This window comes from Galeopterus variegatus, unplaced genomic scaffold, assembly GCF_000696425.1.
Source record: "Galeopterus variegatus unplaced genomic scaffold, G_variegatus-3.0.2 Scaffold4, whole genome shotgun sequence".
Taxonomy (NCBI): domain Eukaryota; kingdom Metazoa; phylum Chordata; class Mammalia; order Dermoptera; family Cynocephalidae; genus Galeopterus; species Galeopterus variegatus.
In genome coordinates, this window is record NW_007726115.1 from 1,168,826 (window position 1) to 1,195,516 (window position 26,691).

The 26,691-nt window shown below is 37.5% G+C and overlaps 1 protein-coding gene across 1 annotated transcript in view; it reads left to right on the top strand.

Annotated features, from left to right (window-relative positions):
* IL22RA2 (interleukin 22 receptor, alpha 2) overlaps positions 1–7,743 on the top strand; it is a 21,643-nt gene extending 13,900 nt beyond the window's left edge. Inside the window, exons 4-5 of the mRNA XM_008574028.1 lie at positions 6,114–6,283; positions 7,206–7,743. Of these exons, the coding sequence (XP_008572250.1) occupies positions 6,114–6,283; positions 7,206–7,355 (320 nt within the window). The 3' untranslated portion in view covers positions 7,356–7,743. The remainder of the gene's footprint in view (positions 1–6,113; positions 6,284–7,205) is intronic.
* Positions 7,744–26,691: the final 18,948 nt, after the last annotated feature.

The window sequence follows — 26,691 nt, forward strand, 5'->3', positions numbered from 1 at the left end:
GGTCCGGTACGGGGGCGACACTGAGGGTTGCGATCCGTTGCCGGACACGGAGAAAGAACAAAAAAAAAAAAAAAGAAAACTACAATTGTACAACATCAGACACCGAACAACAGGAAACTGATAAATTGCCTGAAGAGAAACCCCAAATGTCAGTATTAATGAAACTCTATGTGATAAATGAAAAAATAGAAATCACAATGAAGTAAAAAAAAAAAAAAAAAAAAAGATCCAGGGCATGCATAAGAAATTCAGCAAAGATGGGCCGGCCCGTGGCTCACTCGGTAGATTGCGGTGCTGATAACACCAAGGCCACGGGTTCGGATCCTATATAGGGATGGCCGGTTTGCTCACTGGCTGAGCATGGTGCTGACAACACCAAGCCAAGGGTTGAGATCCCCTTACCGGTCATCTTTTGAAAAAAAAAAAAAAGAAATTCAGCAAAGAGATAAAAACAATAGAAAATAACTAAGAAGAAATCCTGGAACTAAAGAATGCATTCAATAAAACAAAAAAGAGGTTAGGCAGCAGGCTAAAACAAGCAGAAAAAAAGAATTTCTGTACTAGAAGACAGACTTTTTGAATTAACACAGCTGGACCAAAAAAAAAAAAAAGAAAAAAGAAAAAGAAAAGCATATAAGATCATTCTGATAACCTTAAGCATACAAACATCTGTATTATGGATGTACCAGAAGGAAAAGAGAAAGGAAAAGGCATTAAAAGCCTATTTAATGAAATAATAGCTGAAAACTTCCCAAGAATTGGGAGAGATATGGTCCCACAGATCCAAGAAATTCAAAGATCCCCAAACAAATTCATCCCAAAAAGGACATACCTGAGGTGCACTGTAATCAAACAAAGAAAGAATTCTAAAAACAGCAAGAGAAAAGCATCAAATCACCTATAAGTGATCTTCATTAGGCTAATAGCAGACTTCTCAACAGCAACCCTACAGGCTAGGAGAAAGGAGGATGACATATTCAAAGTCCTAAATGACAAAAATTGCCAACCAAGAATACTATATCCAGGAAAGCTTTCCTTCAGAAGTGAAGGAGAAATAGTGTCCTTCCCAGACAAACAAAAGCTGCAGCAATTCATCACCACAAGACTAGTCCTTCAACAAATCCTCAAGGCAGTCCTATATCTTGAATCAAAAGAGCAATATATATCACAATAAATACATGAGAAAGAATAAAAACACTAGTAGAACAAATGCACAAAAGAGAAAGAGAAAGAAAATGTATCTTATCACTATAAAAAAACACCACACAGCAAAGACAAACAGTAAAAGGGAAAGAAAGGAACAAAAGAAATATAAAACAACCATAAAAAATTAATAAAGTGGCATGAGCAAGGCAGTACCTTTCAATAACCCTGAATGTAAATGAATTAAATTCACCACTTAAAAGATACAGACTGGCTGAATGAATTAAAGAGCTAGACCCAACTATATGCTATCTGCAAGAAACTCCATTCACCAATAAAGACACACATAGACTAATAGTAAAGGGGTAGCAAAAGATATTCCACACAAATGGAAACTAAAAATGAGTAGGAGTCACCATACTTATATCAGATAAAATAGACTTCAAACCAATAACCATAAAAAGAGACAAAGAGTAACATTATAAAATGAAGAAAGGATTGATGCAGCAAGAAGATGTAATAATCATAAATATATATGCACCCAGATACATAAAGCAACTGTTACTGGACCAAGGTAGAGATATACCCCAAAACAATAATAGTTAGGGACTTTAGCATGCTGCTGTCAGCAATGGAAAGATCATCTAGAAAAAAAAAAATAGCAGAGAAATATTGAATTTAAACAGCACTTTAGACCAAATGGACTTAACAGACGTTTATGGAACTTTTCATCCAAAAACGGCAGAATATACATTCTTCTCATCAGCACGTGGATCATTCTCCAGGATAGACCACATGTTATAAATTCTAAAACAAAATTTAAAAGATTGAAATCATATTAAGTATATTTTCAGACAACAATGGAATAAAATTAGAAATTAACAACAAACAAAACTCTGGAATCTACATAAATGCATGAAAACTAAACAACATGCTCTTAAACAACCAATGGGTCAAGAAATAAAGCAGGAAATCAAAAAATCCCTTGAAACAAATGAAAATAAAAGCACACCTTAGCAAAACCTGTGAGATACTGCAAAAGCAGTACTAAGAGGAAATTTTATTGTAGTGAAAGCTTACATTAAAAGAATAGGAAGACTTCAAATGAACAACCTAACATTCCACCTCAAAGAACTACAAAAATAAGAATGATCCAATCCCCAAATTAGTAGATGGAAAGTAATAATTTAGATCAGAGCAGAACTAAATAAGAAAGAGACCAAAAAAACACACAAAAGATTAGCAAAACAAAAGTTTATTCTTTGAGAATATAAACAAAATAAGCAAACCAATAGCTATACTAACTAAAAAAGGAAGAGAGAAGACCCAAATGAGAAAAATCAGAAATGAAAAAGGAGACATTACAATTGATACCACAGAAATACAAAGAATCATTGGAGACTAGTATGAACAACTGTATGCCAACACATTTGAAAATCTGGAGGAAATGGATAAATTTCTGGATACATAAAAACTACCAAGACTGAACCAAGAAGAAATACAAAACCTGAATAGACCAATAATTAGCAATGAGATTAAAGCAGTAACAAAGAAAATCCTAGGACCAGATGGCTTCATTGATGAATTTTACCAGACTTTTAAAGAAGAATTAATACCAATTCTCTTCAAACTATTCCAAAAAATTGAAACAGAAGCTATTCTTCCAAATTCATTTGATGAAGCCAGCATCACCCTGATACTCAAATCAGATGAAGACATACACAAAAAAAGAAAACTACAGGCCAATATTCCTAATGAAAATAGATGCAAAAATCCTCAACAAAATATTAGCAAATAGAAAACAATAGCATATCAAAAACAATTATGCACCATGATCAAGTGGGATTCATCCCAGGGATGCAAGGATGGTTCAACAAACAAATCAATAAATGTGATACACCACATCAGCAAAATAAAGGACAAAAAACATATGATTATCTCAATAGAGGCAGAAAAAGCATTCCACAAAATTAAACATCTTTCATGATAAAGACTCTCAACAAAATAGGTATAGAAGGAAAATATCTCACCACAATAAAAGCCATATATGATAAACCCACCACCAATATCATTCTGAATTGAGAAAAGCTGAAAGCTTTTCCTCTGAGAACAGGAACAAGAAAAGGATGCCCACTTTCACCACTTTTATTCAACATAATATTGGACATACAAGCCAGAACAATCAGGCTAGAGAAAGAAATAAGGGGCATCCAAATTGGAAAAGATCAAGTTAAGCTGTTCCTGTTCAGAGATGACATGATTCCTTATACAGAAAATCCTAAAAACTCTGCCAAAATAAGTCCTAGAGCTGACGAACAAATTCAGCAAAATTGCAGGATATGAAATCAATACACAAAAATCAGTAGCATTTTTATACACCAACAATGAACTAGCAGAAAAAGAAATCAAAAAAGCAAGCCCTTTACAATAGCTACTAAAAGAGTAAAATACCTAGGAATAAATATAACCAAGCAGGTGAAATTTCCCCCCAATGAGAACTACAAAACACTACTGAAAGAAGTTAAAGAGGACACCAAAAGATGGAATAACATTCCATATTCATGACTTGGAAGAATTAATGTGAAAATGTCCATACTAATTCAATGCAATCCCCATCGAAATACCAATGACATTCTTCACAGAAGTAGAAAAAACAATCTTAATATTCATATGGAACAACAAAAGACCCCAAATATCCAAAGCAATGCTGAGCAAAAAAAAAAAAAAAAAAAGCCAGAGTCATTATACTACCTCACTTCAAATTATACTACAAAGCTATAGTAACCAAAGCAGCATGGTACTGGCATAAAAATAGACACATGGACCAATGGAACAGAATAGAAAACCCAGAAATTAACCCTCGTACTTACAGCCAACTGATCGACAAAGGCATAAAGAACATACAATGGGAAAAGGACAGCCTCTTCAACAAATGGTACAGGGAAAATTGGATACCTATAGGAAGGAAGGATGGAAGGAAGGAAGGGAGGACAAACCATAATACACTGAACTTTCAGGAGGAGAAAACAGAATTGTTGTTACTAAAAGTGTGAAAGGGAGAGTGGGAGAGGGATCAGCGAGAAATTGGTTAATGGACACAAAGAATGACTACATATTGTAATGATGAATATGCTAATTATCCTGATTTAATAGTCACATATTGTACACAAGTATTGATAGTCAACTCTGTACCCCACAAATATGTATTATCGCTTATGTTTCAATAAAAAAATTTCAACATATGAATTCTGGGGGTACACAATTCAGTCTATAACTATTTTCATATTTAAGTGAAAGAAGTCAGACACACAAAAAAGTATTTATTGTGTGATTCCAAATTAATCTGTATGGGAGTAGATTAGGAAAAAGTCAGGACAATTGTGATTTCCTTCTGGAATTAAGTAATTAGAGGAAACATAAGGGAGATTTGGGGTGCTCACAATGGCCTGTTTTTTGACCTTGGTAGTATCTATACAGGAGTGTTCATTTGTAAAGATTTTTTATCCAAATCCTTATAATTCATTTATTTGCCTGTATCTGTCTTATAGGTCAATAAAAAATTATTGAAAATTTAAAAATTCAAACCAAGCTATAAAAAAGAAAGTATCAACTTTTGGACATGTACTCACCATAAAAACACAAGGACCAGATCAACACAAGCAAATTGAAAGAAACTAGCACTGACCCAACCAGCACTTCAAATATTTGTAATTTTGGAAGCAGATGATAAAATAAATAAGTGTAAGGGACGGCCCATGGCTCACTCGGGAGAGTGCGGTGCTGATAACACCAAGGCCACTGGGTTCGGATCCTATATAGGGATGGCTGGTTGGCTCACTGGCTGAGGGTGGTGGTGACAACACCAAGCCAAGGGTTGAGATCACCTTACTGGTCATCTTTATATAGGAAAACATATAATTAATTAATTAATTAATTAATTAATTGATTAATTAATAAGTAAGTAAGTAAGTAAGTGTAAAGATAAAACAGAGGGAATAAAAACATAGTCAAAGACCAAAATACCATTGGTTTTGGATCAGATAGATTGAAAAAGACCCAAATAGCCCTCCTAAAAATAAAAAATATATAATCATTGAAATTTTTAAATTTTAATTTATGGGTTAAAGATTAGATTAGACATAGCTGAAGAATAAATTGGTAAATTGGTCAGCTGGAAGACATGTCTGAGGAAAATATTCAATATATTACCCTAAGGAAAAAAAGATGCATACGAATGCACATATATGTATATTTATGTGTGTATGTGCATGTATTCTTGAGAAGACAGCCATTCTCTCTCATCTGAGAAAAGAGAGAATGTCTATCTTCTCAAGAATACAAAAAGATACAAATCTATAATAAATACCAAACAAAAAAAGACCAACAACTAAATCTACACCTAGCAATATTATAGTGAATCTGGGGACAATTAAAATGATTATCTATCTATCTAATTCTCTTTCCTAGTTAATAATGATCTGGTTATTGCTAACAAAATGCACAAATCAAACATTCTTTCTTGTGATCTTTCCAATACTGTTCCATTGTATATGACATACTCCTGTTGAATTAATTTTATAGCTATTAAGTCTTCAAATGGTTTTAAAGCTTCTTTGAAATTTTACATCCTTAAGGACCTATATAATATTTGCCTTACTTTAAGATCTCTCCCCAAATAATTTTTTATGCTTTATTTTCCAAAACAATCACTGATGGCTATGGAAATGATTGATTAATGTCCTCTTAAAGCTGAAATAGAAAGTGTCAGTCTTCACAATTAAAAAATTATCATCAAAAAAGAGTTATCATCAGAAAAACTTCTTAAATATTTGTACTTTAGGTGTCAGCAGTATCTCCTCATAATGATTTTTGCCAAATTTCTGAGTTTGGTAATGATCTATTACTATGCATAATATGTTTGTGTATACATTTTTTGAATGATTTGTCAAAATTTTCTATTCTTGTTCCAGCAAAAATAGATCCTCCAGTCATAAATATAACCCAAGTTAATGGATCTTTCTTGGTGATTCTCCATGCTCCAAATTTGCCATATAGAGACCAAAAGGGAAAAAATATATCAGTGGAAAATTACTATGAACTAGTATACCGCGTTTTTATAATCAACAATTCACTAGAAAAGGTAAGTGTAGATGAACAGATAAGTTTGGTAATTTTTTCTTTTGTTTATTTGACTGACATTTTGGCCATATTATACATTCTCTTTTTTGCTACTCTATCTCCTCTTATTTTTCTTTACTTTTTAAAAATTTTTTCTCACATTTACCACCATTGATAAACATTTAGTGCTTGCATCAACAGAATTTGTGTGTGTGTGTGTGTGTTTGTGTGTGTGTATGTGCCCTTTCAGTCCCTCAGCTTATCTCCCCTTGGTCTTCCCTACATAACTAAAGATTGCTATTAACAATATTTAATTTCATTTGACTTCCACAAATGTTCATTTCTATGGGCTTTACAACACACCGTATTGTGAAGTAGTTTTTGAATCTCAGCATTATATATTTGTACAAAGTTTGCTATGATATTCTAATCCACCATCAGTGCCTTTATCTGGGTTTGGGGGTGAAACAGAATGTTCTTTTTTTGGTGTCTACCTAAGATAGGCAGGCTTCCTTTGGTTGTATGGAACAGAAGCCCCATTCAAACTTATTCATATACAAAAAGGGAGGGGAGGGGAGGAGGTTTATTAGGAGATAACAAGCAATCTGCTCTGTCTCTCCGACTTTCTTTCTGTGGCCATATCCACAGTTATCTCTGCAAGTCTGCTCCATTCTCCAGTTCAAATTCCTGAAAAAGAGACTAACCACTGGATCAATCACTCAGCAGCCCTCAGGGAGATGTCATGTGGCACCCACAGGGACACTCTACTGTCCCTTTCCCAAGTTACAGTCAGCCTCTGGATCCTGGGGAAGGAGAATGTGTGTGGGCGGGAACCCTACAACCAATCTACTACCACGATTATGCTAATTTTAACAAAAGAGAGCAGTGACTTACTGGAAGCCATTTACCATTTTTTTTTTTTTTTTTTTTTTTTTTGAGTGCAGGAGCAAAAATTATACGAAGGGGCTCACAGAGTCGTTGAAATCGCAGCTCTCACACCTCGCTCTGGTTTCTGTGTGGTGGCTGAACTGTATCAGCCCATGTTAGACAGAGGAAGTCAGAGAAGTGAAGAGAGATGTGTGAAAATCCCATGAGGTCGGATGGAGTGCTCAGCAGCATGGAAAGCAAGAGCTCTCTGAGAATGGGAAGGCGGCTGGTGTTTGAAGGATCTTAAAGTTGTTTCATATTTTCTTAAAGCAATGGTCACCATTACACTTTGGGGATGTCTTTGTTTATCCATTCTTTCCTCCTTTGTATTTCATATGTAAACTAAATTTGAACACCACTCCCCCCAAAATTAAAATTTAAAGAAGAGGCAGAGAATAAAGGGCTCTATGAAATACAGAACTTTATTTCTGAATGTAACATCCCTGATAATAATATTCATTCTTCTAAGACAGCAAAATAAAAATGTGAAAGCCAAGAAATAGTATTCATTTAATGAAATGTTGAAATAGTTTTTCTAAAATAGCATTACAGACTAAAGTAATTCTGAAGCATCCATTTTTCACTTTTGAGCCAGTTAATTTGACATAGATATGTCAATTTAAAAATTTAATATAGGGCCGGCCCGGTGGCGCACTGGAGAAGTGCACCGGTTGGGAGCGTGATGGCGCTCCCGCCGAGGGTTCGGATCCCATGTGGAGACCGGTTCCCACTCACTGGCTGAGCGCGATGCAGGCGCAACACCGAGGGTTGCGGTCCCGTTGCCGGTCCCCAGTGCGGGCGTGACACCGAGGGTTGCGATCCTGTTACCGATCAGTAAAAAAGACAAAAAGGGGAAAAAAAAAATTTAATATAAATAAATATTTGCCTTTACATTTCTGTTTTATATGAATATACTTTTTCATACATTTATTTTCTATTATGAAATATTTCTACTTAATGAACAAAATTTTTGTTTTAAATTCTATTTTATGTAAACAAAAACAGTATTTGAAAAGAAAAACAACTTCTCATGATCTGGGGATTAGTAACTGGATTAAGACTATCAACAGTAACATTTAAATATTGAAAAAGGCCTATAATAGAGCTTCTGGTTACATACAGTTATTCTCAGTAACAAATGACTTAAAAATCATTGCAAACTACATGGAGAGAGAGAGAATAAAAAAGCTAGAGAATTAGTTTTATTGCTTTTCCCAATAGTCAGAAAACATTGATTTGAACATTTAAAGCCTGGAGACTGAAAAAAAAAAACTTTTATCTATGATTTTCGGATTATGAAAAAACATTTTTTGTACTACCTTTTTCAACTTTTTTGGGGGGTGGGGGGACCATGGTCGTGAATTAAGAACAATGAGATGGATAAGGAGTAAGAACTGTGTGTGGCCAATAGTATTTAAGCGCATGAAATTCAATAGTCCTGAAGCCTGATTTAAAAAAACAACAAACATTATTGTTGCCTCATGAAAGCTATTAGGTAGCAGAGGGAGTAAAATTGGGAATGTGAAAAGGGCATATCCACTCTGACAAAAGGAATCTTGGAAAGTGTTCTACAGATAAGGTTGAAGTGAATGAATGAAACCATGAGAAACCAGGAGGCCCCATAAGCAGATGAGCCTATTTCATCTTGGGCTGTATCAAACTTGTTTGAGGGAGGGAGCCTTTTTCTTTTAGATTCCACATATGAATGAGATCATGCAATAATTTTCTTCCTATATCTGGCTCACTTCACTCAGCATAATGTCCTCCAGGTCTGTCCATGCTGTGGCAAATGGGAGGAGATCCTCCTTTTTTAAGGCAGTATAATATTCTCTGTAAATATATATATTAGGTTCTTTATTTGTCCATTAATGGACACCTAGGCTGTTTCCGTGTCTTAGCTTTTGTGAATAATGCTGCAATAAACACGGGAATACATATATCTTTACAAGGTGGTAATTTCATTTCCTTTGGTTGTATACCAGGAAGAGGAATTGCTGGGTCATATGGTAGTTCTATTTTTCATCTCTTTAGGAACCTCCATACTATTTTTTCATAATGGCTGCACCAATAGTGTACAGGGGTTTTCTTTTCTCTACATCTTTTCAAATACTTATCTCTTGTCTTTTTCATAATAGCTATACTAACAGGTAGTGAGGTGGTATCTCATAGTGGTTTTAACTTGTATTTCCCTGGTGATTAGTAATGTTGACCATCTATTCGTGTATTTGTTGACCATTTTTATGTCACCTTTGGAGAAATGTCTGTTAAGTCCTTTGCCCATTTATTAATTGGATTTTATTTTTCTCATTATTGAGTTATAAAGCTCATTATAAATCTTACATATTTAACTTTTTATCTGACATATGGTTTGCAAATTTTTTTTCCGAGTCTGTAAGTTGTCTTTTTATTTTTTTGATTATTTTCTTTGCAGTGCAAAAGCTTAGTGTGATGTAGTCCCATTTATTTATTTTTGTTTTTGTAGTCTGAGTTTTTGGTGTGATATCTTAGAAATCATTGTCAAGGCCAACATCAAGAAGATTTTCTCTGTATTTTCTTCTAAGAGTTTTATAATCTCACATCTTAGGTTTAGTTCTTTAATTCACTTTGAGTTGATTTTTGTGTATGGTTTAAGAGTCCAATTTCATTCTTTTGCATGTGGAAATCCAGTTTTCCCAGTGCCATTTATTGAATAGACTATTCTTTCCCAATTGTGTCTTCTTGGTGCCCTTGCTGAAAGTTAGTTGACCATAAATGTTTAGATTTATTTCTGAGCCCTCTATTCTGTTCATGTGACTGTTTTTATTGCAGTGCCATACTGTTTTGATTAATATAGCTTTATAATATAATTTAAAATCAGGAAGTGTGATGCCTTCAACTTTTTTTTGCCTCAGAATTTCTTTGGCTATTCAGGGTCTTTTGTGGCTCCATAAGAATTTTAGGGTCGTTTTTCTGTTTCTGTGAAGAATGACATTGGGATTTTGATAGAGATTACATTGACTCTGTATGTTGCTTTAGGTAGCATGGACATTTTAAACAATATTATTCCTTCCAATCCATGTGTATGGAATATCATTCCATTTATTTGTACTCTCTTCAATTTCTTTTCAATCTTTCATAGTTTTCTGTGTACAGATCTTTTACCTCCTTGGTTAAATTTATTTCTAAGTATATTTTATGCTATCATGAATGGTGGGATTTTTTCTTTTCTTTTTGGGTACATAGTTATTGTGTATAGAAATGCCACATATTTTTGTATATTGATTTGTATCCTGCAACTTTACCAAATTCATTATTAGATCTAGCAGTTTTTGGTGAAGTCCTTGGGGGTTTCTACATATAAGATCATGTCACCTGCAAATAGAGATAATTTTACTTCTTTCCAAACTTGTATACTTTTTATTTCTTTTTCTTTTCTAATTGCTCTTGATAGTATGTCTAGTACTATGCTAAATAGAAGTGATGAGAGTGGATATCCCTGCCTTCTACCAGATCTTAGAGGAAAAGTTTTCAGTTTCTCCCCATTGATTATGATGTTATCTGTGGGTTTTTCATAAATGGCATTTAGTATGTTGAGGAACTTTCCTTCTATACCTAAACTGTTAAGAGTTTTCAAGAAGAATGTTGAACGTTGTTGAATGCTTTTTCTTCACCAATTGATGTGATCACATGGTTTTTGTCTTTCAGTCTGTTGATGTGATGTATCACAGTGACTGATTTGTGTACATCAAACCGGCCTTGCATGCCAGGAATAAATTCCTCTTGGTCATGATGTATAAACTTTCTAATGTGTTGTAAAGTTCAGTTTCCTAATATTGTACTGAAGATTTTTGCATCAATGTTCATCAGAGATATTGGTCTGTAGTTTTCCTTTCTTGTGATGTCTTTGTCTGGCTTAGGTATCAAAGTATGCTGGCCTCATAAAATGTGTTTGGAAGTATTCCCTCCAGCTCTATTTTTTGGAAGATTTTAAGAACTAGTGGCATTAATTCTTCTTTGGAAGTCTGGTAGAATTCAGCTGTAAAGCCATCTGGTCCCAGGCTTTTCTTTGTTGCATGGTTTTTGATTACTACTTCAATCTCTTTGTTATTGATCTGTTCAAATTTTCTATTTCTTTCTGCTTCAACCTTAGTAGTATTTTTCTAGGAATTTATCCATATCCTCTACATTATCAAATTTGTTGGCATACAAATTGTTGGCATATAATAGTCTGTTATAATATTTTTAATTTACAAGATGTCTGTTGTAATGTCTACACTTTCATTTCTGATTGTATATATTTTAGGCTTTTTTCTTAGATTAGATAAGGGTGTTTTTAAAACTCTTAGTTTTATTGAGTTTTTATAGTGTCTTTCTATTATTTATTTGATTTATTTCTGGTCTGATCTTTATTATTTTCTTTCCTCTGCTAACGTTGGGTTTAGTTTGTCCTTTTTTTTAGTTCCTTGAGATGTAATGTTAGGCTATTTATTTGGAATCTTCTATCTTAAACTAGGCATTTACTGCTATAAACTTTCCCCTTAAAATTGCTTTTGCTGCATTCTATAGGTTTTGGTATGTTGTATTTCCATTGTCATTTGTCTCAAGATATTTTTTAATTTGTGTTTTGATTTCTTCTTTAATCCATTGCTTGTTCAGGACCATGTTCTTTAACTTCCACATACTTGTGAATTTTCCAAAATTCTTCCTGTTATTGATTTCTAGTTTCATACCATTGTGGTTGGAAACAACACTCAATGTAATTTTGATCTTCTTTAATGTAATAAAACATGTTTTGCGGGGCCGACCCGGTGGCGCACTGGATAGTGCGCCGCTTGGGAAGCGCGGCGGCGCTCCCGTCGAGGGTTCGGATCCCACATACAGACCGGTTCCCGCTCACTGGCTGAGCGAGGCGCGGGAGCAACGCCGAGGCTTGCGATCCCGTTGCCGGTCCCCGGTCCGGTACGGGGGCAACACTGAGGGTTGCGATCCGTTGCCGGACACGGAAAAAAGACAAAAAGACAAAAAAAAAAAAACATGTTTTGTGGCCTAACGTATGGTCTATCTTGGAGAATGTTCCATGTACATGAGAGAAGAATATGTATTGTGCTGCTGTTGGATGGAAAGTTGTGTATATATCTGTTAGGTCCATTTTGTCTATAAAGTGAAGTTTAATTCCAGAATTTCCTTATTAATTTTCTGATCTGTTCAGTGTTGAAAGTGGGTATTGAATTCCCTGACTATCATTGTATGGCTATCTACTTCTCTCTTCATGTCAATTAATATTTTTATATATAGGACCTTCAATATTGGGTGTGAATACATTTATGATGATTATGCCCTCTTGATTAATTAAGCCCCTTATCATTAAATAATGACCTTCTTTGTCTCTTGTGACAGTTTTTGACTTGAAGTCTATTTTTTTTTTTTTGTCTTTTTTCGTGTCCGGCAACGGATCGCAACCCTCAGTGTCACGCCCGTACCGGACCAGGACCAGCAATGGGATCGCAACCCTCGGCGTCGCGCCCGCACCTCGCTCAGCCAGTGAGCGGGAACTGGTCTGTTTGTGGGATCCGAACCCTCGGCGGGAGCGCCCCCGCGCTCCCAAGCGGCGCACTGTAGCAGTGCGCCACCAGGCCGGCCCAACTTGAAGTCTATTTTTATCTGACATAAGTAGAGCCACTCCTGTTCTCTTTTGGTTACCATTTGTATGAAATGTCTTCTTCCATCCCTTCACTTTCAGCCTATATGTGTCCTTAAGGTCAAACTGGGTCTCTTATAGGCAGCATATAGTTGGATCTTGTTTTCATATCGATTCAGCCACTCTGTCTTTTAATTGAAGAATTTAATTCATTTACATTGATTAGATAAAAAGTTATTACTGTCATTTTGTTAACTGTTTTCTGGTTATTTTGTAGATTCTTTGTTCCTTTTTTCCTCATTTGTTGTTTTTCTTTCTGATTTGGTGATTTTTTCATAGTACTAATTTTGACTCCTTTCTCTTTATCATTTGTGTATCTGCTATAATTTTATGCTTGTGGTTACTATAAGCTTACATAAAACATGTTAAAATTATAATCAACTATTTTACACTGATACCAACTTAACTTCAGTTGCATACAAACACTGTAGACTTTTACCCTGCTCCCACAATGTATATCTTTGATGTCACAATTTACATCTATTTCTATTATGTATTTCTTAACAACTTATTATAGCTGTTATTATTTTTGACTGTTTTGACTTTTAACACTTATACTAGAGATATATATGATTTAAAGGGCACCATAACAATATTGAAGTATTCTGGATTTGACTAGCATATTTATCTTTACCAGTGAATTTTATACTTTTATATATGTTCATGTTAGTAATTACCATCCTTTTGTTTCCACTTGAAGAACTCTTTTAAGTATTTCTTGTAAGGCAGGTATACTGGTGATCAATTTCATCAATTTTTGTTTGTCTGGGAAAGAATTTATTTCTGCTTTATTTCTGAAGGACAGCTTTGCTGGGTATAGTATTTTGGCTGGGAGTTTTTTTCTCTCAGCACTTTGACCATATTATTCCATTCTCTCCTGAGCTGCAAGATTTCTGCTGAGAAGTCCACTGATAGTTTAATGGGAATTTCCTTACATGTGATTTAATGCTTTTCTTGTGCTGCTTTTACAATTCTCACTTCATCTTAGCTTGCATCTGTTTGGGGACCTTTGAGCTTCATGGATCTGTATGTCAGATATCTTCCAAGACTTGGGAAGTTTTCAGCAATTGTTTTATTAAGTACACTTTCTGCCCCTATCTTTATTTCTTCTCCTTCTAAAACTCCCATAATGCAAGTGTTTGTTTGATTAGTGGTGTCTCTTAAGTTCCACAAGCTGTTTTCACTCTTTTTCATTCTTTTTCCTTTTTTTCCTCTGACTGATTAATTTCAAAAGACCTATCTTCAAGTTCTAAGATTCTTTCTTCTGCTTGATCTGGTCTGCTGTTGAAGCTATCTATTGTATTTTTTATTTCATTCATTGAATTCTTCACCTTCAAAATCCATCTTTTTGTTTAACTTTTCATTCAGATTGTGAATTGTTTTTCTGATATTTCTTGAAATGTCTATCTATATTCTGTTGTATCTTGCTGAGTTTTCTTTTCTTTTTTCTTTTTCTTTTTTTTGACTGGTATGGGGATCAGAACCCTCGGCACATTGTGGTCTGCACCATGCTTAGCCAGTGAGTGCACCAGCCATCCCTATGTAGGATCCGAACCTGTGGCCTTGGCGCTACCAGCACCTCACTCTCCCGAATGAGCCACGGGGCTGGCCCTTGCTGAGTTTTCTTAATATCATTATTTTAAATTCCTTTTCATGCAATTCATAAGTTTCCTTTCCTTTGGGGTCAGTTACTAGAGAATTATTGTGTTCCTTTGGTGGTATCATGTTGCTGCACTTTCTTATGCTTCCTGTGTCCCTGTGTTGCTGTCTGCCATTTGGTGGGACAATCACCTCTTCCAAATTTACAGAGTAGATTTCATACAGAAAGACTTTCACCTGCAGATGGATCTTAGTGTTCCAGTGGGGAAATGTGTGGTGGCTCTGGTTCTGAGTAGCTTCAGTGCTACAGTCTCCATGCAGCTTTTTCAGCTGCAGTCAACATCAGCAATAATTGTGAGTGCCTCAGTGGCCTGGCCTGTAGGAGCTTGTGGCAGTGATGGTCACAGTGTAAGTTGTTACAGTCTTCAGTGGCAAGGGCTTTGGTGGTACTTCTCTTCTTGTTTTCCTCACGATGGGGAGTCTTAGCAGAGAGGCTCCCTCTTGGTGTCAGGTCTGATATAGCCCACAACCAGCTGTAGCAGCACTGTTTCAGGGCACAATCTTGAAAACTTCTTGTGACACCTGGGTCTTGGGGTGCAAGTTCTCTCTATAAGCCAGGGTCAGATGTAGATTGCTCACAAAGCCAGAGTCTGTAACTCTGAGGCACCCCCCAGAATCTCAGGCCCAGGGGGCCAGGTTGTAGCTGTGACTCTGACCCTGAGGGGTCAGGACATATCACTGGTCAAGTTCTGGGGAATAAGAGGTACTCTGAAGGTTTGGGCCTTGGAATAGGATATAGGTACAATTTGTGAACCAGAGCCAATAGGGCAAAGTGACAATGCAAGCCCCAGGGGATGAGGCACTGTGTAGGGACAATTCTGGACCTTGAGATGGTAGGACATGGAAGTATCCCAGATTCTATGAGGCCAGATGCAGTGGCAGCAAGGACCTCACAATGGTGAAGCACTGCTGTTACTTGGGCCCTGAGGAGCATGGAGCAGCACAGTGATAATTCCACTCTCTGGGGAGGGGATGCCTCATTAGCTCAGACCCTGATGGAGTTTGGATGTGTTGTCCCCTCCAAAACTCATGTGGAAATTTGATCTCCAATGTGGCAGTGTTGGAAACTGATTGAGTCATAGGGGCAGATCCCTCATGAACGGATTCATGCTCTCCCTGGGAAAGGAGGGGTAGTGAGTGAGTTCTCGCTCTATTAATTCCCACGAGAGCTGATTGTTTAAAGGACCCTGGCACCTCCTCTCTCTCTCTCTCTGTCTCTTGCTTCCTCTCACCATGTGATCTGCTTGTATGGGCCACCTGCCTGCTGTTTTTCTGCCATGAGTAGAAGCAGCCTGAGGCTCATGCCAGATGCAGCTATCCCAGAATCGTAAGCCAAATAAACCTCTTTTCCTTATAAGTTACCCAATCTCAGGTAGTTCTGTTATAGCAACACAAAACAGACTGAAACAAACCCTAGGAGGCTAGTCCAATTTCAGGGAAGAAGGGTGCTAGAGTTGTTTGACCTGTAGGGTGGAGTGTCTCAGCTTAGCCAGTGCTCTGTTTTCCTGGGCTGTGGAATACACATCAGCTCAGCTGTAGAATGTACAATTGTTCAGCTTGGCCAAGGCACCAATTCACCAGCTCTGGCCCAGGGCTGTAACTGTTTTGGGTGGCCAAAGTACAAATTCCCCAAGATGCAGGGCACCACTTTATCTCAGGCACAGGGGAGCATGACTGCTCTGGGCAGCCAAGCCACCATTTTCTGGAACAGAGTGTGCCACCCCAGCTCAGACTCTGATGGGCAGGTGTAGCAGCAGCTGGGAGGGACAGATGAAGCAGCTTGGTCCCATGGGGTGGGTGCAGCAGCAGCTCTGCTCAGGGAAGATGTAGAGGATTGAATTATGTCCCCCCAAAACTCACTGAAGCTTGAATTTTGTTCCCCAAGTTTCATGTATTAGAAACTTAGCCCCCACTGTGACTGTTAAGAGGGTGGGAAATCCTATTATGGTATTTGAAAGGCGGAGCCTTGAAGAGATGATTGAGTAGTAGGAAAGTCAGTAGTGAATGGATTTAAAATAGTGGTCAGGGGCATGGTTCTGAGGGCTTTAAAAGAAGAGGAGAATCTGTCTCTCTCTGCTTCCACCATCTTGCAATGTGAGACCCCTAGGTTACTGTTGCCACCACCAAGACCCTCACCAGATGTTTTCTCTGGACTTTGGAATTCCTAGCTTCTGAAACTGTAAGCAATAAATTTTGCTTTTCTTTATAAATCACCCAGTTCTGTGTATTTTTTTTATAAGCAAAAGGAGAGACTAATACAGGAAATTAGTACCAGAGAAGTGGGGTGTTGCTTATAACAAGTACTTGAAAATGCGGTAGGAGCTTTGGAACTGGGTGTTAGGCAAAGGTTGGAGGAGTTTGGAGGAGTCAGAAGATGATAAAAAAATGAGGGAAAGTTTGAAACATTTCAGAGACTGGTTAAATGGTTGCAACCAGAATGCTAGTAGACATGTGGACAGTAAAGGCCGTGCTGATGATAAGGTCTCAGATAGAAATGAGGAACTTATTGAGAATTGGACAAAAGATCACCTTTGCTACACCATAGCAAGGAATGTGGCTGCATTGTGTCCATGCCCTAGGACTTTGTGGAAGTTGGAACTTAAGAAGTGTGAACCAGAATATTTGGCAGAAGAAATTTCCAAGCAGCCAAGTCTTAAAGAAGCTGCATGGCTACTTGCAACAACCTATGCTAAGTTATGGCAGAAAAGGCATGACATAAAGCCAGAATTTAAAGGGAAAGGAGAGTGTAAAGATTTGGAAAATTTGCAGCTCGGCCATGGGGTACAGAAGCAGAGAGCATTTTCAGAAGAAAACTCCAAAGGTGCGAAGATTAGTGCAAAAGAAAGGGAATATCAAGAGAAGGAGAAAAAGGCCCTGATGGCATTGCAGAAGCCTCTGGGGCCAACCCTTCCATTTCAGGCCCAAAGGCAGAGGGAGACAGAATCTCTTGGGGAAACGCCTGAGGCGCCTTCCATGGGCTTGCTGCCCGGGTCTACCCCTGGAAGCTGTTTCCAGCACCAACACCCCAGCTGCTTTGGCTGCTCTAGCTGTGGCTAAAATGGCCCCAGGTGTGGCTAGACCCACAGCTTTGGAAAACACAAACCAGAAGCCTTGGCAGCATCCATGTGGTATTAGGTCTGCAGGCTCACATAATGCCAGAGCTCTGATGGCTTGGGAGCCTCCTCCCTGATTTCAACAGATGTATGGAAAAGCCTGGGGACTCAGGAAGAGTTCTGGCTCGGGGAGGATTCACTGCATAGAGCCTTCACTAGAGCAATGCCGAGAGGAAGTTTTAGGTTGGATTTGCAGCAGAAAAACCCCAACAGTACCTAGTGGAGCCTTGGGAGTGGGACTGCCATGCAGACCCCAGACATGTAGAGCTACCAGTGTGGAACACCAGCCTGGGAGAGCTGAAGTGTGGCCTGCAACCAGGAAAACGTTAGGAGTAGGGCTGCCAAGGACTTGGGGACCCAACCCCCACACCAGCGTGCAGAGGAGGTGGAACATGGAGTCAAGGTACCTGATTCACCAGCTTTGAGATTTAATGCCTGCCTTGTTGGATTTCAGACTTGCTTAGAACCTAACAGAACCTTCCTTTTGGTCTATTTCTTCCTTTTTGAATGGGAATATGTACCCAATGCTTGTCTCACCATTGTATCTTGGAAGTAGATAACTTGTCTTTAATTCACAGATGGAGCTTTAAACTTTGGACTTTTGATTTGAAACGAGTTAAGACTTTGGGGATGAAATGAATGTACTTGTATGTGAGAGGACATGAGTTTTGGGGGGCCAGGAGTGGAATGTAGTGGATTGAATTATGTCTTCCCCAAACTCACTGGAGCTTGAATTGTGTCCCACAAGTTTCATGTATTAGAAATTTAGCCCCCACTGTGACTATTAAGAGAGTGGGAAATCCTATTATAGTAATTGAAAGGTGGAGCCTTGAAGAGATGATTGGGTGATAGGACCGTGCAGTAGTGGATGGATTAAAAATGGTGGTCAGGGGCGTGGTTCTGAGGGCTTTAAAAGAAAAGGAGAATCTGTCTCTCTCTGCTTCCACCATCTTGCTATGTGAGAGCCCTGGGTCACTGTCACCACCACCAAGACCCTTACCAGATGTGTTCCCTGGACTTTGGACTTCCTAGCCTCCACAACTATAAACAGTAAATTTTGTTTTTCTTTACAAATCACCCAGTTCATGTATTTCATTATAAGCAACAGAAATGTACTAATACAGAAGGTAAGCCATCAGGCAGCCGTGGTCCACCCCAACAAAGCTTCAGGGATGGAAGGGTCCCATGGCCACTTGATTCCAGAGTTGCCATGGGCAACTTTCCAGCAGACGGAGAAATTTTGTTAAAGAATGAAGTCACCAGGAAGGAGAACAGAGCAAAAGATGGGAAGAGATGGAGTTCTTGTGGAGTTCCAGTAAATCCAGCTGTGCTAAAAACCAGCCCAGCTTCTGTACTTTAAGTGAACAAATAAATTACTTTCCCCCCTTCTTTTACTTTGACTTGAATTTCTATCACTTTCAACCCAAAGATCCTTGACCAACAGAACAAAATGACAAGTGTATGTGGCATGAATTATGTATTGTATTAACAAAAGTAAACTTTTTCCATGTCTACTCTAACTTTAAATATTGAGAAGAACATTGCTGGAAAGAGTATCTGTCTGTAGATGATCCAATATTAATGCAATTTGAGCACAGGAAAGCCCTTCAGAAATGTGCTTGGTTATTCCAGTCAGGGCTTTGTCAGAGATGGTGTCAGCCAAGGTCTTATGTTTTCAGCAAATTATCATCTTGATTATATCACTTGGTTCAATTTGCAGCTTCCTTGGCACTAAATACAAGTAGGATTTTATTTCTACTCATTTTATAACAGCAAATCAAGGTCCCATTCAATATTCTTCAGAGATCATATGAATATTACAACCAAAGGGCTAATATCTCCCTTTTGACCTATTAGTGTAATTTTCAAGGTCAAAAAGACATTTTAGAATGTTTCAAGTTCAAGCCAGGAATATTTACTCACATCTTAATAGATGGCCAGGCAGTGCTAGTGAACAAAACTGTGCTCCATACATCACATCTACAATGTCTTCAGTACTTGTTTCAAATGCTTACTGCTCTCTCTCTCTCTCTCTCTTTCTCTCTCTCTCTCTCTCTCTCTCTCACACACACACACACACACACACACACACTCACACACACAGACACACTTAGCATCTGCTATTGTAGGCTCCTAACATGTCATCTCTACTGTTTTGAGAACAGAGCTTTGTAATGAAGAAATAGCTCTGCTTCTCAATGTACAGTTATAGGAGAGATTGGTTCTTTAGATGACTCCTTAATGTAAATGCCCACAAACAACAAACTTTCTCTCCTGGCTAAAGTCCAGCCAATACCTGGTTTCACCACTCCCCTCCATATTTGAGTGGAGAACAACATTTTGCATTGTTTAAAATTGGTCTGTTATTCTTTGTTTCTTCTCAAAATAACCCCGAGGCACAAATGGCAGGCCAGGTTTTGCAACAATGGTAAGAATGGAGCTGTGGGGGCAAGACATTGACAGGCAGTCAAGGCCTCCACAAGCTGGGACTCATGCCCTAGTAAGTATAGTATTCTGATTGTTCAAGTTCATTATTAAGAGTAATAAATCTCATTCTTTTAAGGAAAAGGTAGCTGAGATCATTACTGTTGCTTTTCATAAACCTACAAAAGAAGGAAAAGAATTGAATACTAAAATCTGAGCCTAATTTCTCAGTAACTGCACTTTGAATGGGTACAAATTCTTTTGCCTCCCCACAACTGAATGAGGAAAAACAACTAATCTAATAGGAAAGCAGCTTCAAGGATTTCCTCCACCAGCACAGTGGTTAATAGAGCATGAGCACTCATTAAGTATTGGCTGATTAATTGAATTACCTCCCCTGGACAGACATTTGTTATTCTTGCAGGATGCTTCACATCATTCCCAGCTTATGAAATAGTGGCAGATGCTCTCTCTTCCAACCTCCCTTGCAACTAAGGGGCAAGTATCTCCTGACCTAGACTTTGAATTGCAAACAAGGTCACAAGCAAGCAGTCCTGTATGAAATCCATTCTAGCCAAGGTGGCGAGATTGGCATGAGACAGCTGTGGCTGCAGTTTTAGTGGCAGAATCAGATGTACTTAGTATGTAGTTTTTTGCATCTGGCTATCTTTACTCAATGTTATGTTTATAAAATCCATACATGTTGTGGCATACATCACCAGTTCATTTTTTTAAATTAGTGTGGAGATTTCCATTGTATATTTATAATGGACTTTATATAGTCTGTTGATGAACGTTGGGTTGCCTCTGGTTTGGGGTTATTATAAGTCAAGTTTTGGCAACCCTTCTTATGTATGTTTTTTGTAGACATACAAAAGCACAGTTTTCTGTTCAATATACACCCAGAAGTAAGTCATTGGGTTTAAGTATGTTTAGCTTTAGTGAATAACGACATTTTTCTAAAGTAATTACTTCCAACCAGCAATATAAGAGAATTCTAGTTGTTCTACATCCTTATATATATTTGGCATTGTTAACATTTTTAATTTTAGCCATTCTAGTGGATATTTAGTCATATTTCATTCTGTAGTGTGTGTGTATGTCTGTCTTCAAGTGAGCATATGTTAAAGATTTAACTGATTAGTGAGGAAATTAGGAGAAAGGTAAAACTTGTTCAAAGGATTATAGGAAAGATGGAAATATCTATATTCATTAAAAGAAAGAATGCTAATTTAGATACGAACTTGGTTAATGACCTACAGATCAATGAAACAATAATCTTTAGGGTTTTTTCTACTGGAAGTTGCTCACATGTCTGCAGAAAAAAATTCATTTGCATTGCTCTAGAGAGGAAAATTTACATGTCATTCAGTTTTCTAAAAGGTAACTCTATCTGGATGTTGTGGACTAAAGTCTGTGTCCCTTCAAAATTCATATCTTGAAATTCTAGCTCCCAATGTGATGTTGTTAGAAGATGAGGCTTTTGGGAGGAAATTAGGTGAAGCCTTCATGAATGGGATTAGTGTTCTTATAAGAGACATGAGGTGATGATCTTTCTCTTGGCCATATGAGGAAACAATGAGAATACGCCAGTCTGCAAACTAGGAAGAGGGCTCTCACCAGACCCAGGATCTGCTGGCACCTTGACCTAGGACTTTCCAACCTCTAGAACTGTGAGAAATAAATGTCTGTTGTTTAAACCATCCAGTTTATGGTATACTGTCATAGCAGCCATAACTGACTAATAAAATATCCTAATAAATAGCAATTAGTGAGTCAAGGATGGGCCTGTTTGACAATGAAAATGCACACAGTCATCATTTTTCCTTTTACAAATACAGATATTTTTTATTAATGGTTCCTTTATTGTTCTCATCAATGATCTCACTGTGTTTTAGCCTGATAAACTTACAAAGATGCAGCAAGAAGCATTATTTAACATATAGAAAACCTACTTGTGGTATATAATCGGCAAATCTACAGCTGTACCTGCTTAAGCAGCTACTAAAGACAGAAGATTAACTGTCTAAAGATTTTGTAAGAATTGTATTTTCAACGGTTTCCAACACTCCAAGATGTTTTTTAATTGCTCTTCCATTCCAATGTTAGAAAACCAAATCCGTCTATGGCCATAATACCCTGAACACTCCCTGTCTTGTCTAATCTCAGAAACTAAGCAGGGTCAGGCCTGGTTGGTACTTGGATGGCAGAAAACCAAACCCCAAAAATTCATCACCATCATATTTTACCAGCAGTAGCTATACATGTGGGTGAATTCTTCTCTCTTTAAGGCCTTGAAAATCTTCTAAAAGCCTGGGCCTTCCAGGAAGTGACCTTCGTTACGACCTGTAAGTCTGGATCTCTGTAAACCATAGAACAGAGACTAGACCAGCTTCCTGGGAGGTGTTTTAGGCACTGGTATCACATAGAAAGCACAGTTCTTGTTCCATAATGGTGGGCTTTTCATACCTATTTAAATAAATTTATTGACACTTAAAAAAACCCCAATAATTTGGTTGTACAATCTATTTGTCAATTTGTTCTTATTCAATGTATGCAAGTAATTTACATTGCCACTACAGGGAAAGAGATTAAATAAAAATAAATGTTCCTGAATAGTGAGGGGTCAATGAAAATAAGATATCCTTTTTTAAATGTTCTACTTAATTAGGATTAAAGATAAAAGAGTTAAGAATAGATTAAGTAGTAATATCTATCATATACCTATCAAAATATAATGTTGAAACTAATACCAACATTTTTCCAATAAAAAAAAATCAGTCAAATTCTTCTCATCAGTTTGTTGTGTTTTGCTTACTTAATTCTTGTTTCCTTAAATATTGGGGAGTAATCTAGTTTCATGAATTTGTTTATTTCTGGACTGAATATAGTTCTGGAAATTCTGACTCAGACCCATGATATAGTCTGATCGTTGTCTAAGCAATGTCAGCTCGGAAGCTATGTATTCACCAATCTAGTCTTTAAAGTAACAATAAGCATAGAATTTTCTGGTAGAGCCCTTCCCACTAAATCTCTGAAACTATCCTTTTTTGTTAAAGATCTGTTTCCAGAATTATAGCTTATAGTAGAAACTTCAGGCAAGTGTTGGAGGAAGGCTGAAACCACTTATTTATGAGAAGACAGACTGGTTGCAGTTAATTTGTTATAATACCTAACAATATAAGAATGGAGGGAAGTAATTTTACCCTAAATTCCATATTAGGATATAATACATAATTTTTTTTGAGGATTTGATTAATATTTCCCCTGAAGATAAGAATAGACTATGAACAGTTAGGGAATTAACTAATTTCCGGGACCTTCTGATCTATCCTGCAAAGTTGTACAAGCTCTGAAACACATTTATTGGTGATACTTTACCAACATAGAATTAACCTAGGAAAGGTTGAGCCTCATTATTTGACCTTTTCCCAAGCAGCTCTTATGACAGTGTGGAACTAAGTAAGAAATACGGACTATACCAAAGTTATTTTTTGCATCCCTCTTTTTATAAAGTTAAATATACGAACAAACAAATCAATCTTTTATCGGGGGAAGGGGATCTCAGAGAAACCACAAAGTTTGTTTAGGTGTAAAACATCTTGAAAAAAAAAATTCTTACGGCAAAAAATCTTTATTAAGTTTGTTAAAGAAGGTCATCATATAATTACACACAAAAAATAAAAAACAAAAACAGGAAAATATAACAATGTATGAACCTAATGGCATAGGCTCAAATATATGTGAACAAATAGAATATGGACAAAATATATACTACAGAAAGAATTATATAGTGAAATTGTTTAATTGAGCTTCACAGTGGGAAATGTTAACACACTTCTCAATAAATTCAATAAAGTTCCAATCAAAACCCTGACAAGTTTCTTTTTTTTTTTTTGCTCTATCATTGTTTGTAATTGATATAATAATTGTACATACTATTATTTATGGGGTACTGTGTGACATTTTGATACGGGTATGCAATATGTAATAATCAAATCAGGGAAATTAGCACACACATCACCCCAAACATGTGTCACTTTTTTGTGTTGAGAACATTCAAAATCCTCTCTTCTAGCTCTTTGAAAACATACAATAAATTGTTGTTAATCAGTCACCCTACAGTGCTATAGAACACTAGAGGGTATTCTTCCTATCTAGTTGTAATTTTGTATCCATCAGCCAGTCTCTCCCTATCCTGTCTCCCCACTACGCTTCCCAGCCTCTGGTAACCACTATTCTACTCTCTACTTCTGTGAGATCAACTTTCTTAGCTTCCACAGATGAGTGAGATCATTCGATATTTATCTTTCTGTGTCTGGCTTATTTCACCTAACATAATGTCCTCCAAGCTCATCCAGGTTGCTACAAATGACGGGATTTCATTTTTTTTTTTTTTTTAATGGCTGAAAGTATTCCATTGTGTATATACACCACATTTTCTCTCCATTTCTGCCATTCATGCTGGGTAGAACTTCCTAGAAGATTTTAATTATATTATTAAATAGAGACTGCCCCAACTTTTACCCTGCCCCCTTCCCCCTTGCTCCTGGTGGCAGGGTGGGCAGAAAGCATCTTGAGAGGAGCAAAAGCATTTTGTGGCCCTGAGGCAACAAGGACAAAAGCCCTTCAGTGCTAGGGGATGTCGAGTGCAAAGACAAAATGAGCCTGGACCCGAGGGCTCACTGCCCTGCGGTGATGGGCCCGGACCACCGGCCTCCACACAAACGCCGCCTTGTATCCATTTCTGCGTGTGCGTAAGTAACTTTATTGTCACTTAAAGAGCCACCAAAACTCTCCACTAGACTTTCTCTCCAATTTGTGAAGCAGCAGTCATGAGGATGTAAGGTTTGCTTTTTAAGGAATGAGAACTTTGGTTTTTGTCTCAAAATAGAAAAAAGAGTGATGCTGTTATAATGTTTGTCCCTTTGACAAGTTAAAACCTTTCAAAACCAACACATGCAGAAGCAATACTATTCACTCTCCTAAGATAATCAACATCAAGAGAGGAGAAAATAAAACTTTATCTTTACATCGAAAATTTCAAGAATGTTTTGGCCTGTCATTGCCATCTTAGCTTGTCTCAGCCAGTCTTCCTCTTCTCATCCGAACACACACATGCACACCATACACATACTGCACACTCCACACACTCCACACTAAACGCACACCCCCCACACATGATACAGACATGCCACATACATGCACACTGCACACACTACACACTAAACACACATACCACACACAGCACACCACACACATACAACACTAAACCACACACACATACTACATACATGCATACCGTGCATAATACACATACACCACACATACACACATACACTTATACCACACACACACAGCCAATACACACTACACACTACACACACCACACACCTACCACTCACACCACACATGCATATGTACATCACACACTACACTCCATCCACACACTACACCACACACAAACACACACCCCGCACACTCATACCACACATACACCACACACACACACCACATACACACACAAACACCACATATAGACACACATACACATACACACATAAATTTTTCCCTCTGGATGACCCAGATATAGAATCTCCCTAATTTCCTAATAAAAGGACACAACTCTCTACCTACTGAGCTCTACTTCGTCCCTGTAGAAGGATATCTTAGTGGCCTACAAAGCCATTTGTTATAATAAAAATAAAATATAACAATATGGTAAATTAGAATAAATAATGTGGCACAATGACCTTGAAAATGTCTTTACTTCTTGTTTGATCAACAGCAGCAGTGGCAGCCGTCGCTCGTCACCATCTCATATGCACCTCCCACCCTCAGACTTTGCTCTCTAGCACTAGCCTTCAATTCAGAGATGTAAGACTCTTCAGAGTCCTTATGGCAGACAAAAAAAAAAAAAAAATCAGGATGGATCTGGAGCATAAAATTTTTGTCTTAAAACGCCAGGCACAGAGCTTAAAAGGGTCAAGTAGAAGGCAGCTGAAGGGGTTCCCAGCAGACAGGTTACACCAATTTGAGGAGAAGATCAAAACAAAGCTCAAAAGAGAAAAGTCAGTATAAAATATACAAAAAAAAAATGGTTGTAATACTAAAGAAAAATGAAAGGAATAGGTTGTTTAATTTTTGACTTTTAAATATAGGCCAATGTTGATATTCAAGGAGATTTCTTTTATTGAATTGAGCATATATATATTTCAAAGTATAAACAGTGTATATATTTATTTCTATCTAAATGACTGACAGAGCATCACAAATATCAGCTTAGCATAAGGGCAGCCATGTTAGAGCTTAACGCTGAGGAAAGCATTCTGCTTGAACAGTGAACAATCACTGCAGTTTGTAGGAGTAATAAAGCAAGGCCATAACACAGCAACTTGCAAAACTAGCAGTTTTGTTTGAAGTTGCAGATGTTCTGGGCAGGAGATAAAGCTGAGCCAAGAAGTCTGACTCCAGGCTTCACAGGACTGAGCCCAAGGACTGAGATCAAGACATGCTGATGTGAACACAGTCACCAATCCCATCTCTGGGCATTTTTCACTACACTTTTCCCTTTGTCCCTTTGTCTTATATAAACCCCCCTGAAACCCTAAAGCTCGGAGACAGTTCAAG